Genomic DNA, 15,541 nt, shown 5'->3' with positions numbered 1-15,541 from the left:
TTTCTTTGATATTTGGACACAAGTGCACTCTTCAGGCTTCACACATTATAAACTTCATGTCTATATTTTGTCAATTATTACTAAAATATGAAAAACGTTTCTTTTTTAACAATGTGTTTACATAGATCAAAGGTGCCCAATGCGTCGATCGAGATAGACCGGTAGATCAGAAAGGGAGTGCAGGTAAACTGCATTGCACTTAAAAATTTATTTTTTTTTTATTTTAGTCTATCATATATCCTCCCTATGGCATTTGCTACTTGATTGACATACAGGGCGGCCAGTCTGAGATCTCTTTTCTTCTAACACACTGGTCATCCCGCACGCACGATCAAACGCGCAAACTACTGCAATACTCCGGCTATCTAAGTGATCTAGTTAGCCTTCCAATTTATATTGACTAAAGAAGGGATTTTAAAAAAAAATTGTTGTTTATGGGCTGGATGTGGAATTGGAAGAGGATTTTTTCTCTTACAATGTCATAATCGAAGTGCTACAGAACAGATTTGAAAAAAGTAATGATTCAAGTGTTGCCCCATGTAGTGGAGTAACAGTAGTGTTTCTTCCTCACAAATGTACTCAAGTAAAAGTAAAAAGTATGGTGCAGTAAAAGTACTAAGTACTCTTAGAAGTACAATTCTTTTAAAAAGTTACTCAAGTAAATGTAACGGAGTAAATGTAACTCGCTAGTACCCACCTCTGATACTCAGTATATATATATATATATATATATATATATATATATATATATACACACTCACCTAAAGAATTATTAGGAACACCATACTAATACGGTGTTTGACCCCCTTTCACCTTCAGAACTGCCTTAATTCTACGTGGCATTGATTCAACAAGGTGCTGAAAGCATTCTTTAGAAATGTTGGCCCATATTGATAGGATAGCATCTTGCAGTTGATGGAGATTTGTGGGATGCACATCCAGGGCACAAAGCTCCCGTTCCACCACATCCCAAAGATTCTCTATTGGGTTGAGATCTGGTGACTGTGGGGGCCATTTTAGTACAGTGAACTCATTGTCATGTTCAAGAAACCAATTTGAAATGATTCGTACTTTGTGACATGGTGCATTATCCTGCTGGAAGTAGCCATCAGAGGATGGGTACATGGTGGTCATGAAGGGATGGACATGGTCAGAAACAATGCTCAGGTAGCCCGTGGCATTTAAACGATGCCCAATTGGCACTAAGGGGCCTAAAGTGTGCCAAGAAAACATCCCCCACACCATTACACCACCACCACCAGCCTGCACAGTGGTAACAAGGCATGATGGATCCATGTTCTCATTCTGTTTACGCCAAATTCTGACTCTACCATTTGAATGTCTCAACAGAAATCGAGACTTATCAGACCAGGCAACATTTTTCCAGTCTTCAACTGTCCAATTTTGGTGAGCTTGTGCAAATTGTAGCCTCTTTTTCCTATTTGTAGTGGAGATGAGTGGTACCCGGTGGGGTCTTCTGCTGTTGTAGCCCATCCGCCTCAAGGTTGTGCGTGTTGTGGATTCACAAATGCTTTGCTGCATACCTCGGTTGTAACGAGTGGTTATTTCAGTCAAAGTTCCTCTTCTATCAGCTTGAATCACTCGGCCCATTCTCCTCTGACCTCTAGCATCAACAAGGCATTTTCGCCCACAGGACTGCCGCATACTGGATGTTTTTCCCTTTTCACACCATTCTTTGTAAACCCTAGAAATGGTTGTGTGTGAAAATCCCAGTAACTGAGGAGATTGTGAAATACTCAGACCGGCCCGTCTGGCACCAACAACCATGCCACGCTCAAAATTGCTTAAATCACCTTTCTTTCCCATTCTGACATTCAGTTTGGAGTTCAGGAGATTGTCTTGACCAGGACCACACCCCTAAATGCATTGAAGCAAATGCCATGTGATTGGTTGATTAGATAATTGCATTAATGAGAAATTGAACAGTTGTTCCTAATAATCCTTTAGGTGAGTGTATATATATATATATATATATATATATATATATATATATATATTGTCACACACCTGTGCATGGGAGGCAGTAAAGGACTTGAGAGATGGCAGTTCTGAGGCATGCCGGGATGTGGCAGAGTGCACTGACTCTTTTCTCTCTTTCCTGTAGACCATTCCCGGGAGATTCCACCTGGCTCTCTAGACGTCACTTCCGGGACCGAGCCAATGGAAGTAGACCTTACCAGTTCCGGCCTCTGTGATGTCATGTCCGGGCTCGATCCAATGAGTGAAGAACACGTGCCTGACCCTTATGACCTCACTTCCTGTCTTCCCCTTTAAAAGACTGCCCTTTTTCCTTTTACCCTCAGTCTTGTTTTGGAATCGTCTGTATGCAATTCAGTGCTTTATATTTTTATAAAAAGAACGACTTTGCAGCCGGGATACCAGATTATACGGGTGGCTGCCCCAAATCTTTATCTGAGTATGTCTCGTTATTGTGACAATATATATATATATATATATATATATATATATATATATATATAACCTTTTTAATGTAGGTAGATCATTTTGACCTGGTCATTTTAAAAGTAGCTTGCAAGCTGAAAAAGTGTGGGCACCCCTGACATAGATCGTTGTAGACACGGAACACACATGAAATGCATGTGTTCCAAATAATGATATAGTATTTATAAAAGGTGTTATTTTGCTTGACTTCTCACTCTATACAACTCCAAGCAACTGACATGCAGGTAAACAGACTTGAACTGAGAAAACTGTGCGCCAGTGGGGGATGTGATAGCAGACTGCTTGCTGCTTATCAACACATTTAAAGGACAAAAGACGATAACAGAGAGGTGAGAAGCGATTTAAGGTGGGACGGATCTACGAGTTTTTTCGTAGGCTCTGATAATTCTAGTGTTAAAGTACAAAGAAAATGTCAAAAAACAAAAGAACCCAATGCCAAACCCAAATAGAAATGTCTTCTTTCAGTACAAGCTATGGATCTTATAGGGACATTTTTTTAAACCTCTGTGGGATTAAAAGAACACAGTACCGCCCAAGAACTAACATTGCATCAAAACAAGACCTTAAAATATACTACCATAAATAAAACTAATAATAATGTAAATAATGTAAATAACTGTAATAAAATAAAATGAAATCCACAAAAATATAAATATAATACATTTGGAGTATTTGAAGAATATTTGTACAGCCCAATAAAGAATATGTAAACATTACAAAAGAGGATAGACAAAGTAGAATTCTTAATTGATTCCTTTATGCCACCCATCATGTGACAAACCATAATGAAATTCATCAAATACATCTAGTGCTTGTGTGTTAACAGTCATGCAGGTTCTCAGATTTTTTTTTTTTAATTTTTTGAACAAAATAAAAATGGAAATTTAAATAAATAAATGTAACAAACAAAGACCAAATAGTGTCTAAACCTATGGTCCTTGGATTACTAATAATACTTCACAAATAACACAAATTATACAAACAGGTTAATACTGTATTCTAAGTAAGAATAACGTTCAATTAAAAGTGTCCAACCCGACATACATCAATCATGCATGTTAGTAGACATGAAAATGTGGGAATAATAGGTGTCAGAGCTGATGTGTAGGGGCGTCAAGCCATCTGGCATTCCTGTTACTATATTGCAACATTTTTATATGCTTAGTTATGACAAACTGCAGACTCACCTGAGCAGGGTTGCACCTAATCCTTTGTATAAGCCAGCTATGCCTTTTTCTTTCAGCAATTGGCGACTTATTTGAATTGCAGACTGTGGCCCTTGTGCTTCTGAAGCAGTCATGCCTGTACTTGAAGAGTTTATTACTTCTGACATAAGTTTTTTTTGTGCCGCTGCCGAAAAAGGTAAAATATAAAATAAAGATATGAATCAGTTTAACCTGCTAACACTGCTGTCAGACTGTTTAATTGCATTAAAAAATGCAAAATAAGTAAACTAATGTTTAAATAAATTGTTTTTCATCCAAGTTAAGAATGAAAAATAAGGCTTTATAGTAGTGATAAGGAAAAACAGTTATAAGTAATTGCATAGAACTCTCGTGTCAAAGCAGCCACTCCATATTTTAACAATAATACCAAAAAAAAAGAACCAAAGAGAAGCAGCCACAAGAGGACAGCAGAGTTCTTATTCTTGTGGCTCTTTATATAATCATGTGTCACCTAAATCAATGGCTCCTGAGTTCAGTAGGTGTGGGTTTTTTTATTCTAACCATTTCTACAATCATGCATCATTACTACTTTTAATTAATATCATTGTTTAGTGAGCTCACCTTTATTATTCTCTTATTCAAAGGAAATCAAGAATATTTAGCATTTAGCATTAAAAAATATTTCCTAACATGCAGCAAGTCAAAATGGCAATGTAATAATCACTCCCCTTTAGCATTCAATGTTGTTTACTCAAGGATCTGCCCTGATCATTGCTAATAATCAACATTTGTATACTATTAATGGGGCAAACTACAGAAAATGGTAAATTAAACAGAAAACATCGAAAGAAACCTAAGCTTTAAAGCTTTTGAGAAGGGATGAAATGTTTATGAATTTCTTGGAAATTTCTGAAGGCCTGATAACTAAACAATAAGATCAATCAAAATGAATCACTGACTGTGAAATCAGTTGAAGTAAAACCTACAGAAATGGGGGTCCCCAAAGATTGAACTTGAAATCTATTGACCTAAACTGACTGATATCACTACAGTCTTGGATGCTGGGGGAGGACTTAGACCACACTCCCAGGAACACAATCAGATTCAACATCCCAGGAGATACGTAAAGTTCCCATTTATTAGGTTCGACATTTTATTACAGTAACTGGCAGCTTACAGTGACAGCTTTGAATCCCACTTGGTATTGGGCACCAGACATGATGGAAACAACAGCAACTGTGCTGGAGTTTTCATTATCTTACCAATTGCAGCTTTGTGGTCAGGAACAAAATACTGATTAAAGGACCCAATGGAACTAAAAATAACTTGTGCAGAGCAACAGACAGCCTGTAATCAGTCAACTAAAAGTTCAACATACTGTATGTAAATATATACGTTATGAAGATGTAGCCCATTGAACTTTGTCACAGATGAAGTACATAAGAAATTTGACAAATGAGAGGAGACTATTCAGTCCATCAGGCTGTCCCAATTTCTGATCCACTGCTTTCGACGGAAATGTCCTTGAATCAATGGATCCATCTTTATACAAAAACTCCATGAGTGTCCATAAGTCTATCACGTATTCGTTCCTAAGGGACAACTTCAGGGCTCTGTTGAGGTAAGCAATACTACCCCGGATAAGAGGTGGTGCTGACACTAGCGGCTTCTCCCTTTTCACTCACAGCTCTTAAGGCCTAAGTGGCAGAAGATGCATAGCCTCATCCTGGTTCCCGAACTAAGCCTTGCTCTTTCCAGGCACAGATGTATATATTCAGCCTGACGGCCAGAAGAAAGATGTCATTTGGATCTAAACTTCCTGTGTGACTGAGCTCTGCAGAAATCTGGCTCCAGGGGAGCAATGTTTCTTGGCAACAAATTCTTTGTTTGTGCAACACATATTATTTTTCTGTTTATTAAATGGGCATCACCTGACTAGTACCCCAACAAATTACTTTGTGAACACCCCAAGTATGTGGGCATCACTGTATTAACAATGTAGGTTGATGGTGGGATATATCTGCTTCTGTGAAACAAGTTTGTTTTAATTCCACAGAATATTTAATGTCATTTATTTTAATAAAGAGCACTTACAGCCCAGTATCATACACAGAATTACAAATTGTCTATAGTCAATTAAACCAAAAAAATAACATTAGAACAATGTTGATGAATAAATGTAACAAAAACAAAAATACAATGTTGAACATATTACCAAAAAAATAGTCTTTAGTAACATCTGAAAATAAATGTCAATCATGTGTATTCCTTTAACTAACCAGTGCACCATAACCAAATTGGCCTTTTTAGTAGCATAGTGGTACACTGATTCTCCATTTCAAAAGGTTAGAAAAGTCCTAGAATGGTTTCAGAAATTTATCAGAACATTCAGATAAGTCATTGTTAGCAGAATTGGATGTATGGGAATCTATTTGAAGTAGAGATCCACCTCCAGCTAATATGTAACTTTTGACACAAACCTTGATTAACGTTGTCTTGAGGGGAAATAATAACCAAACTCACTATTAGATAGGCTTACCTAGGAAAGAGACAATTCCGTGCCTATATGATTATCACGTTATTAATTTAAGGAGCATATATTATATTCAACTGTACATTATGAAGATTATTTATAAGACATTCTGCAAAGTTTTAGATATTATTATACAGGCATCACTTTTTTTCCCCTTGGGATAAATGAAGTATCTATCTATCTATCTATCTATCTATCTATCTATCTATCTATCTATCTATCTATCTATCTATCTATCTATCTATGTATCACACCAATCATTTCTGATTCAGCTTGTATAACCTGGTACAACAAATCTATTGGATGATGTTTCTAAGCCATAGAACAGTAAAAGTCAGCTGGATCAATTGTGTGCTCACCAATGCGACCTGCATCTTGCAGCTGGATCTTTAGCATTTCCATTGGAGTTGTGACAATGACTTGGCAGGTTCCAGCACCACACCCTGCAAGCATCTCCTTCAGCAAGGTTAATTTTTGTCTGTTAGATTAAAAAAATAACTGTTAAATGCTTAAAGAGAATAAGTTGAATTTTCATTGTATTGACAAAACTTGTCTCAGGTTTTACTATGAGTTTTACCTTTATGTTTTTTGATAATTATAGTTCTTGAGAAATAATTAACAGTAAATGAATAAAAAGTGTCAATGTAATGTACAATAGTAACCAGAACAGAGTTCAGAAAATTCAAGTAAAGTAACAATATATGCAGGGTGTAAATATATGTATTGAATCATGCATTCCCAGGATGGTTGGAATCATGTGATATGGCAAGCCTGCATTACACTATAGCTTGCATAACTGTACATCTCCAGCTAGTGTTATGTCAGCTCCAGTGATTTTTTGTGTAGATGTCATAACTCTTTGTATGTCCTCTCTATTTTATTTGCTTATTTTCCCACACAAGATGCTTTTTGTGGTGCTGTAATAAAAATCAAGGATATCCAGTAACTCGTGGCACATTTACAAAAAGTACAGTAGAAAGTATAACAATGTAAGTATGTACAATGACTTATTTTTCTCTTGGCAGTTTTTGAATCATGTTGTCATAACCCTGCTTTGATCAGCACTTAACATTATAGCACCCTCTAAAATGTGATTATGTGATTGGCTAATGTATTTAGCAATAAAGTTATGGGTGAAAATTGAGTAGTCTGGGACTAATACAACATGGATGAAAAAGCTAAGGTATTTAAAATCTACATAGCTGAGTTTTGTTGCTTATCCATGCTGTCATTATGGTCAGGCCCTTAGGAAATTCAGCATACAACTGTAGATGGGCTTAGACACAAACAAATCTCTAAGCATTCAGAAAAGAAGGTAGAGCCATGATCAGTGGATAACACATTTCTTTTCTGACAAGATGTTTAAAGTCATCCCCTGACCTTCTAATACAGGGGTCTCCAACCTTTTTTCCCCGAGGGCTACTTTTACAAAATGAAAATGGCTGAGAGCTACTCATGTTTTCTAATGTTTATTCTCATAGCTTATTTCAACCCAAACAAAATGAATAAGCTTGTTTTGCCTGAACATTTACAAAATGTTGGTGTCCACAACTCACATTCTGCATTAAAACATCACAAAAAATATTTAGTTCACCTGCAAGTGCATTTTATATATCTGTATGCATTTTCTAGTGTATCTTACACTATTGAGTTAAAACATAAATGCTGTCAAAACAAAACAATGCAATTACAAATACACAGATATTATGTATTCATTTGTCATTTTGTTTCAAGTCACTGTTTCACTTCACAAGAGTATTGATATGTACAGTTGCATGTGTGATGTGTTTTTAGTTAGTCAGATGACTGGCACTGCATGGAGTCAACAAGAGAGGTGTATGGTGGAGTGTAGACACTTAGGTTCACTCTTATGGAGTCATTTAAATGTTCATCTGTCAGTCTTGTTCTGAACTTTGATTTCCTTACGTTCATTTCAGAAAAGGCAGAGGTATGTAGACCCAAATAAAGCAGACATTTTCAGAGCTGCTTGGTAAAGATTCTTATAGTTTTCTTCTACTAAGTTCCAGAAATGCTGAGAAAGTTGTTGAGACTTTGACTGCACATTATTTTGAAGGTTTACTAATATATAATATATAAAATCCAATGTCTCTCTGTCTGTATGTCTGTCCGTTTTCACAAGAGAACTACTTAACGGATTTAGATTGGGTTTTTCTATAATTTTATTGAACATTCTGGTTGATTTTGCGAGTTCTCTCATTTCGCTATGCATCATAGATCACTTGCGGTAACGATTTATTTTGCGCGAATCTGTGATCCATGCAATGGGCCGATGGGAGGGGCCTTCCTCACTCACGTGTCAGGTTCGGGGCGTGTACCTTAACTCCGTTAAGCTAGCGAACGAGAGAACAATTGAATTCAACTTTGTTTGATATTTAAAATAAAGTGTTACTTAGGGTTTGAGTCCGGATATTCTCTTAAGTGTATGCCACATTGAAAAGACAGATTACAATTCAGATTGTGGATCATGATTTTGTGTTAAAAGGATCGTGATATGATTTTTTGGAAAGATCGCCCACCCCTAATTTGACTAATCAAGTTTGTAAATTTATGTAGGATTCATTAACCCTTTGGCGAGCTACTTGGAAAGGGGTTGCGAGTTACCGGTAGCTCGTGAGCGACGTGTTGGACACCCCTGTTCTAATATAAAACAAAGTACTGTTACAATAAAGCTGGCTACTAGGTTGCCGCCATTAAGGTACAGTATGTTGCTTTCATGTTTTTGCCATTGGGAAGGTAAAGCAGGCACAACAGATGGGGACAGTCTAAATATATTGTCATAAGTGTGTTTGCGAAAGGATTTTTATTATGGGGCTGCATTTTAAAACATAAATCTGTGTCTATTCTCTCTTCTGAGAACATCCAATCTATCGCATATGTGGCAGATGAAACATTTTATCATCATTGCAAATGAAAGAGAGAGAGGTAGAAGGAGAGAGAAAGAGAGAAGTAAAGATGAAAAAGACCAGAGGGACCAACCCTCTAATAAGCTGTTTTTCAACAGATACCTTCCAAACAGTTGAATGTTTGGTGAAATTTCTCGATGTGTGTTGTCACTCTTCTCTTTCTCATATACAGTGGTGTGAAAAACTATTTGCCCCCTTCCTGATTTCTTATTCTTTTGCATGTTTGTCACACAAAATGTTTCTGATCATCAAACACATTTAACCATTAGTCAAATATAACACAAGTAAACACAAAATGTAGTTTTTAAATGACGGTTTTTATTATTTAGGGAGAAAAAAAATCCAAACCTACATGGCCTGTGTGAAAAGTAATTGCCCCCTTGTTAAAAATAACCTAACTGTGGTGTATCACACCTGAGTTCAATTTCCGTAGCCACCCCCAGGCCTGATTACTGCCACACCTGTTTCAATCAAGAAATCACTTAAATAGGAGCTGCCTGACACAGAGAAGTAGACCAAAAGCACCTCAAAAGCTAGACATCATGCCAAGATCCAAAGAAATTCAGGAACAAATGAGAACAGAAGTAATTGAGATCTATCAGTCTGGTAAAGGTTATAAAGCCATTTCTAAAGCTTTGGGACTCCAGCGAACCTCAGTGAGAGCCATTATCCACAAATGGCAAAAACATGGAACAGTGGTGAACCTTCCCAGGAGTGGCTGGCCGACCAAAATTACCCCAAGAGTGCAGAGACGACTCATCCGAGAGGTCACAAAAGACCCCAGGACAACGTCTAAAGAACTGCAGGCCTCACTTGCCTCAATTAAGGTCAGTGTTCACGACTCCACCATAAGAAAGAGACTGGGCAAAAACGGCCTGCATGGCAGATTTCCAAGATGCAAACCACTGTTAAGCAAAAAGAACATTAGGGCTCGTCTCAATTTTGCTAAGAAACATCTGAATGATTGCCAAGACTTTTGGGAAAATACCTTGTGGACTGATGAGACAAAAGTTGAACTTTTTAGAAGGCAAATGTCCCGTTACATCTGGCGAAGGAACACAGCATTTCAGAAAAAGAACATCATACCAACAGTAAAATATGGTGGTGGTAGTGTGATGGTCTGGGATTGTTTTGCTGCTTCAGGACCTGGAAGGCTTGCTGTGATAGATGGAACCATGAATTCTACTGTCTACCAAAAATCCTAAAGGAGAATGTCCGGCCATCTGTTCGTCAACTCAAGCTGAAGCGATCTTGGGTGCTGCAACAGGACAATGACCCAAAACACACCAGCAAATCTACCTCTGAATGGCTGAAGAAAAACAAAATGAAGACTTTGGAGTGGCCTAGTCAAAGTTCTGACCTGAATCCAATTGAGATGCTATGGCATGACCTTAAAAAGGCGGTTCATGCTAGAAAACCCTCAAATAAAGCTGAATTACAACAATTCTGCAAAGATGAGTGGGCCAAAATTCCTCCAGAGCGCTGTAAAAGACTCATTGCAAGTTATTGCAAACGCTTGATTGCAGTTATAGCTGCTAAGGGTGGCCCAACCAGTTATTAGGTTCAGGGGGCAATTACTTTTTCACACAGGGCCATGTAGGTTTGGATTTTTTCTCCCTAAATAATAAAAACCATCATTTAAAAACTGCATTTTGTGTTTACTTGTGTTATATTGGACTAATCGTTAAATGTGTTTGATGATCAGAAACATTTTGTGTGACAAACATGCAAAAGAATAAGAAATCAGGAAGGGGGCAAATAGTTTTTCACACCTCTGTATATATATAACAAACGGAAAAATTGGGGTTTCTCGATTTTTTTTTTCCTGTTACAGAGATTCTATCCATTAAAATATTTTGAGGCACAGGATCTAACCAGCGTCTGAGGATATAAAATTAAACACTTCCCATAACAAATGCCTTCTGAGTATTTCCCTCCATAAAGGACTTGGGTGTATCATATTCAGTGAACTCTAGCACAAAGCAGCCTAGTTAGTGGAAGGTTGTTGTTATTCTGTGGCTGTAATAGGATTTAAACTGTTGGCATCCTGTATTACTCTGCCTCCTTTGAAGGACACTTGAGTTTAACTCACTGACAAACAGGAAGCCTATCATTCAGATGTGAGTCAATCCTTCCTATAAAATAAAATAAAATTACTCAGTATACTAGCATATATTTTATATGTCCTTCAATGAAAAAAAATATGTTAGACATTTTTCATTCCGTTTTAATATCTCAAAATAGTTTCGCTGGTTTAGTGATAAGAAATGTTAAAATTACTTCATAAGGCACATAAAAATTAATTTTAGATAAGGAGATCCTATTCACTCAAATTATCTTTTTCAACACACTAACAAGTACTAGGGGTACATCAGAACAGCTGATCAGTGAGAAACAGCAGCACAGCACTGCTATAAATAAAAAACAGCTTGTAAGATGTGAACTGGGAATTCCACACCTGTCACTTTGTTTACACTCTGTGTTAATTGGTCCAGGATAAATTGAAGATATGCTGATGTTTCATTCCACACCAGCAGCATTTTAAGAGCAAAATGCACCAGGCTTCACATTTGGGCTTTACATTTATTGAAATGCCATGATTAGTGATGCTGCCTTACAGAATTCTGAGATCATTTCCTTTCAGTATAGAGTTTGTATGTTCTCCATATGTCTACATGGGTTCTGCATAAATAGTAAATACACTGTACACACATTGGGTGTAATAATAACTCTATATAGTTACAATATTTGGGTTTGTGCTTTGCATTATGCTGTTGATTACTTCAGGGCTGGTGTGAGTCTTACGCCTAATCCTAGCAACAGGTAGGTTACACTAGGTTGTGAATATTGGCAATACAGCAATTTTTTGTCCCTACACTTCCCCACAACCATTCTGTTTTTTACTTAACCACTAAACAGTGAGAAAGAGTTATAGTTCTAGAACTCACTTTATAAAGCTATCATTTGTTTGCAGCATTAAACACACTGCTAATATATAAGTAGCATGAAGTCATGTCTATTCTCTCTCCCAAACTGCAAAGGGGTGGGCTTTGGGGGGGGTAGCACATGTGTTCCTGTTTGGATTTTCTAAACCACATAAGCTCACATCTGAAATCAATGATCTGTTACAGCTTTAAAATTGTGTTATCTAGTGACTGACTAGTCAGTTTAAAGAAATATCAAAATAAAACACATTATCTGAGGTTCACTATTCTGTATGGATTGTTTTAAGAAATGCTGGGTATTAAGAGACAAATCTTGCTTCCCAGCATGCCCATTTTGCAGCAAGCCTAATATGATTCTATGCTGATTCTTTGAATTCACTAATATAATCACAAATTTTAGCTCCTGTTTCTATCCCAGCAATTACCATGATTTATGGTTGCATAGTGACATGATCCTGCTCTGCAACACAGCAACCAGATGCAGCTCTTTCATCCTGTAGTATTTCTCTTTCACTGCTTTAAAAATGTATTTGTTCTTATTTAATGCATAATATTACAGAATGATAAGCAATACCTTCTAATGAAAAGAGGAACTATCCACTAATTTTTCTCTGGTACGGTACAGGTTTGTTGACAGACTTAGTATATCCTGCAGTTAAATGGCACTAGGTTACAATCAACTTGGGACAGGACTACAATTACTTGAAAGCCATATTCACTCACACCAAATACATAGTTTCACACCTGGCCAAATGAAATCTTTCCCATGGTCCTCTGACTTTTGGTCACATCTTTTTCCAGTCCTCAGCAGCTACATAATTGATAAGGCTTCTGAAATACTGTATATGAAGAATGGCATATACTATGGACAGCATGTTTTCTAAGATAAGATTGCATCACATTTCAAACAGTGCCTTTTTATTGGATATCTAGTGGTCTGTATCTTTTTTTAAAATGCCTTTTAATTTATACTGGAAGGTGCTATAAAAAGATTAACTAAATGCAACCAGGAGCATCTGAGAGGTGGCAACATTACTCACCTCACCACTGTGGACCCCTGAAGAAACATCCATCCATTTTCTAACCCGCTGAATCCGAATACAGGGTCACGGGGGTCTGCTGGAGCCAATCCCAGCCAACACAGGGCACAAGGCAGGAACCAATCCTGGGCAGGGTGCCAACCCACCGCAGGACACACACAAACACACCCACACACCAAGCACACACTAGGGCCAATTTAGAATCGCCAATCCACCTAACCTGCATGTCTTTGGATTGTGGGAGGAAACCGGAGCGCCCGGAGGAAACCCACGCAGACACGGGAGAACATGCAAACTCCACGCAGGGAGGACCCGGGAAGCGAACCCGGGTCTCCTAACTGCAAGGCAGCAGCGCCACCACCGCGCCACCGTGCCACCCTGAAGAAACATCAACAATCTAAATTTTTCCAATAAATGTTTATGACAGTAATCAAATGGACAATAACCTACCAAGTATTCCTGTGTGTTCATGATACGTCAGACAATCAGAGATAAATTTCAGCATATTTCATAATAATATTTATTCACCTTGATCTTTTCCTCTTTGTTTCTTATATACATTAAAGTTTCTTCCAAGTGTAAGCTCTCTCTACAGAGCTAGCTTTCTTTCTCATAATCTAAGTAAAATATTTTAAATACAACCCAACCTTATAGTTCAATTAGGTTTGTATTGTTATGTTTTTATTTACATCACAAAAATGCAAACTCAAGGTTTTCATTAATGAACTATCATCCAAATTTGATGCTTCTACATCACCCTAAGCACCTTTGCCAGTCAGAGAAAAGATGTTAATCTTAGAATGGTCAAAGTGAGGCTGGAACACCAAAGATACCACACAGGCACATTGTGTTGGAGGCAAACGGAAGTCAATTCCATAATTTTGCTGTTTAAAGAATGCACTACCCTTGCTACACAAGATTTGACTTATTTTTACAGCAAATACTTGAGATTTGCAAGTATATGATTTACCTGTTGATTTCCAGAAAAATCCCCAAATTAATCCCACCTCATGAAAAGAAAGCCAAAGCAAAATGAGACTAATTTATAATATTTTATTAAATACAAAACATTCATACAAGTAACAGAGAGAATTACTGTAGTAAAAGAAATGGATTTCATAATGGAATAAAAAAAGAAAAGAAAATCAACTGTTTACACAACATAAAGCATCTATTTTTTTCTAAGTACTAGTGTCTCTGCCTTTTCTTCAAACAAGACTGCCATTAAACCTTGTTTATCTATCTAAACACTGCATTCATTAAACAACTGCTCCCAAACTCCTACTGCTCACATGTTCTCACTTCTGACTACTTGATAAACTGTGGCATTATGTCCTAGTACTAAACGTCCAATTCTCTAAGATGTAGGTTAAATACTATGGCCTGGAAAAACCCAGAGGTTTGAAGGTTAAGTGGGTACTAATAATACTAGAAAATGTACACAGGATGATACGAAACATTAACCTTAAATTGTTAGAATATTAAAATAAATGTGAAATTAGCATCTTGTTGGTATAACGTAGCTATAGAATGTAATGCATATGTCTCTGTTATATGCCATTTGATTTGGGATTCATAAAAGCACTGTTAATGTTTGTAATGCACCATCTATTGGAATGACAAATGCAATGTATTTTATTTGTACAAATGCTTGTGATGGAATGACAGATACCTAGCACACAGATGGACAAACAGACATACGGACACACAGACGATTATCCTTATATCAAGGTGGAAGGAACTTCCAAATTCATGCAGGTACTTCTGCAAGGATAGAATATACTACATACCCATCTTTGGACAGCATGTGTCTGAAGAAGTCATTAGCAGCAAGTTTTATGGCCTTCTCTGGGGTAACAAGAGTAAGGTTCACCGCAGCACCTGAAACAAAAAGGATGAAATGGATTGACACAGAAAAGTCTCACAGCAAGCAGAATAAAAAATGATTTCTTATGACTTAAACTTCCAGAAGCCTAAGACAACACATTGCATGACTACATTAAGCCAAGTAAATTCAAATAAAAATGTTGTAAGCAACTTTGATTGAGGCCAGGCAGGTTATAAAAGCATAAAAAAAATTAACATAGTTTCTTTTCAGCTCTCTCAGTACCAATTGTGCACCAGGTATTGTGCATAAGAAAATCTGTCAGTGTCAGAACAATGTCAGAATTTGTTGATTTCTCCTTCATTGACTATAATGAAGAAGGAAGAAATAAAAATCTTTTTTGTTTGAGTATGTACAGGATAAAGACAAATCTATTTATTTACGAATTATTACATTTAGAGTAGTTTATAGTCCACTCCAGAAAACAATGAGGCTTAAGTTGTTCAGATGAACCAAGACATGGTACACCTTGAAATGCAATAAGACAGCAGCTCAGAAAACAGTCTACCCATAGTATGTGCCATTCTTTATTTACATTTCAGGAGCTTTACCAATTATATAACT

General features: G+C 37.0%; 1 protein-coding gene across 2 annotated transcripts in view; it reads right to left on the bottom strand.

Annotated features, from left to right (window-relative positions):
- LOC120535895 (mitochondrial glutamate carrier 1-like) overlaps positions 1 to 15,541 on the bottom strand; it is a 129,420-nt gene that overhangs the window by 26,007 nt on the left and 87,872 nt on the right. For both annotated transcript variants that reach the window (XM_039764060.1, XM_039764069.1), the window contains 3 exons: positions 14,883 to 14,973; positions 6,543 to 6,661; positions 3,672 to 3,834 (listed from right to left, as the gene is read on the bottom strand). In XM_039764060.1, the coding sequence (XP_039619994.1) occupies positions 3,672 to 3,834; positions 6,543 to 6,661; positions 14,883 to 14,973 (373 nt within the window). The remainder of the gene's footprint in view (positions 1 to 3,671; positions 3,835 to 6,542; positions 6,662 to 14,882; positions 14,974 to 15,541) is intronic.

This window comes from Polypterus senegalus, chromosome 1 (genome assembly GCF_016835505.1).
Source record: "Polypterus senegalus isolate Bchr_013 chromosome 1, ASM1683550v1, whole genome shotgun sequence".
In the NCBI taxonomy this organism is placed as follows: Eukaryota; Metazoa; Chordata; class Cladistia; order Polypteriformes; family Polypteridae; genus Polypterus; species Polypterus senegalus.
The sequence above is the reverse complement of the archived record's forward strand: the minus strand, read 5'-3'. Positions and strand labels throughout refer to the sequence as shown.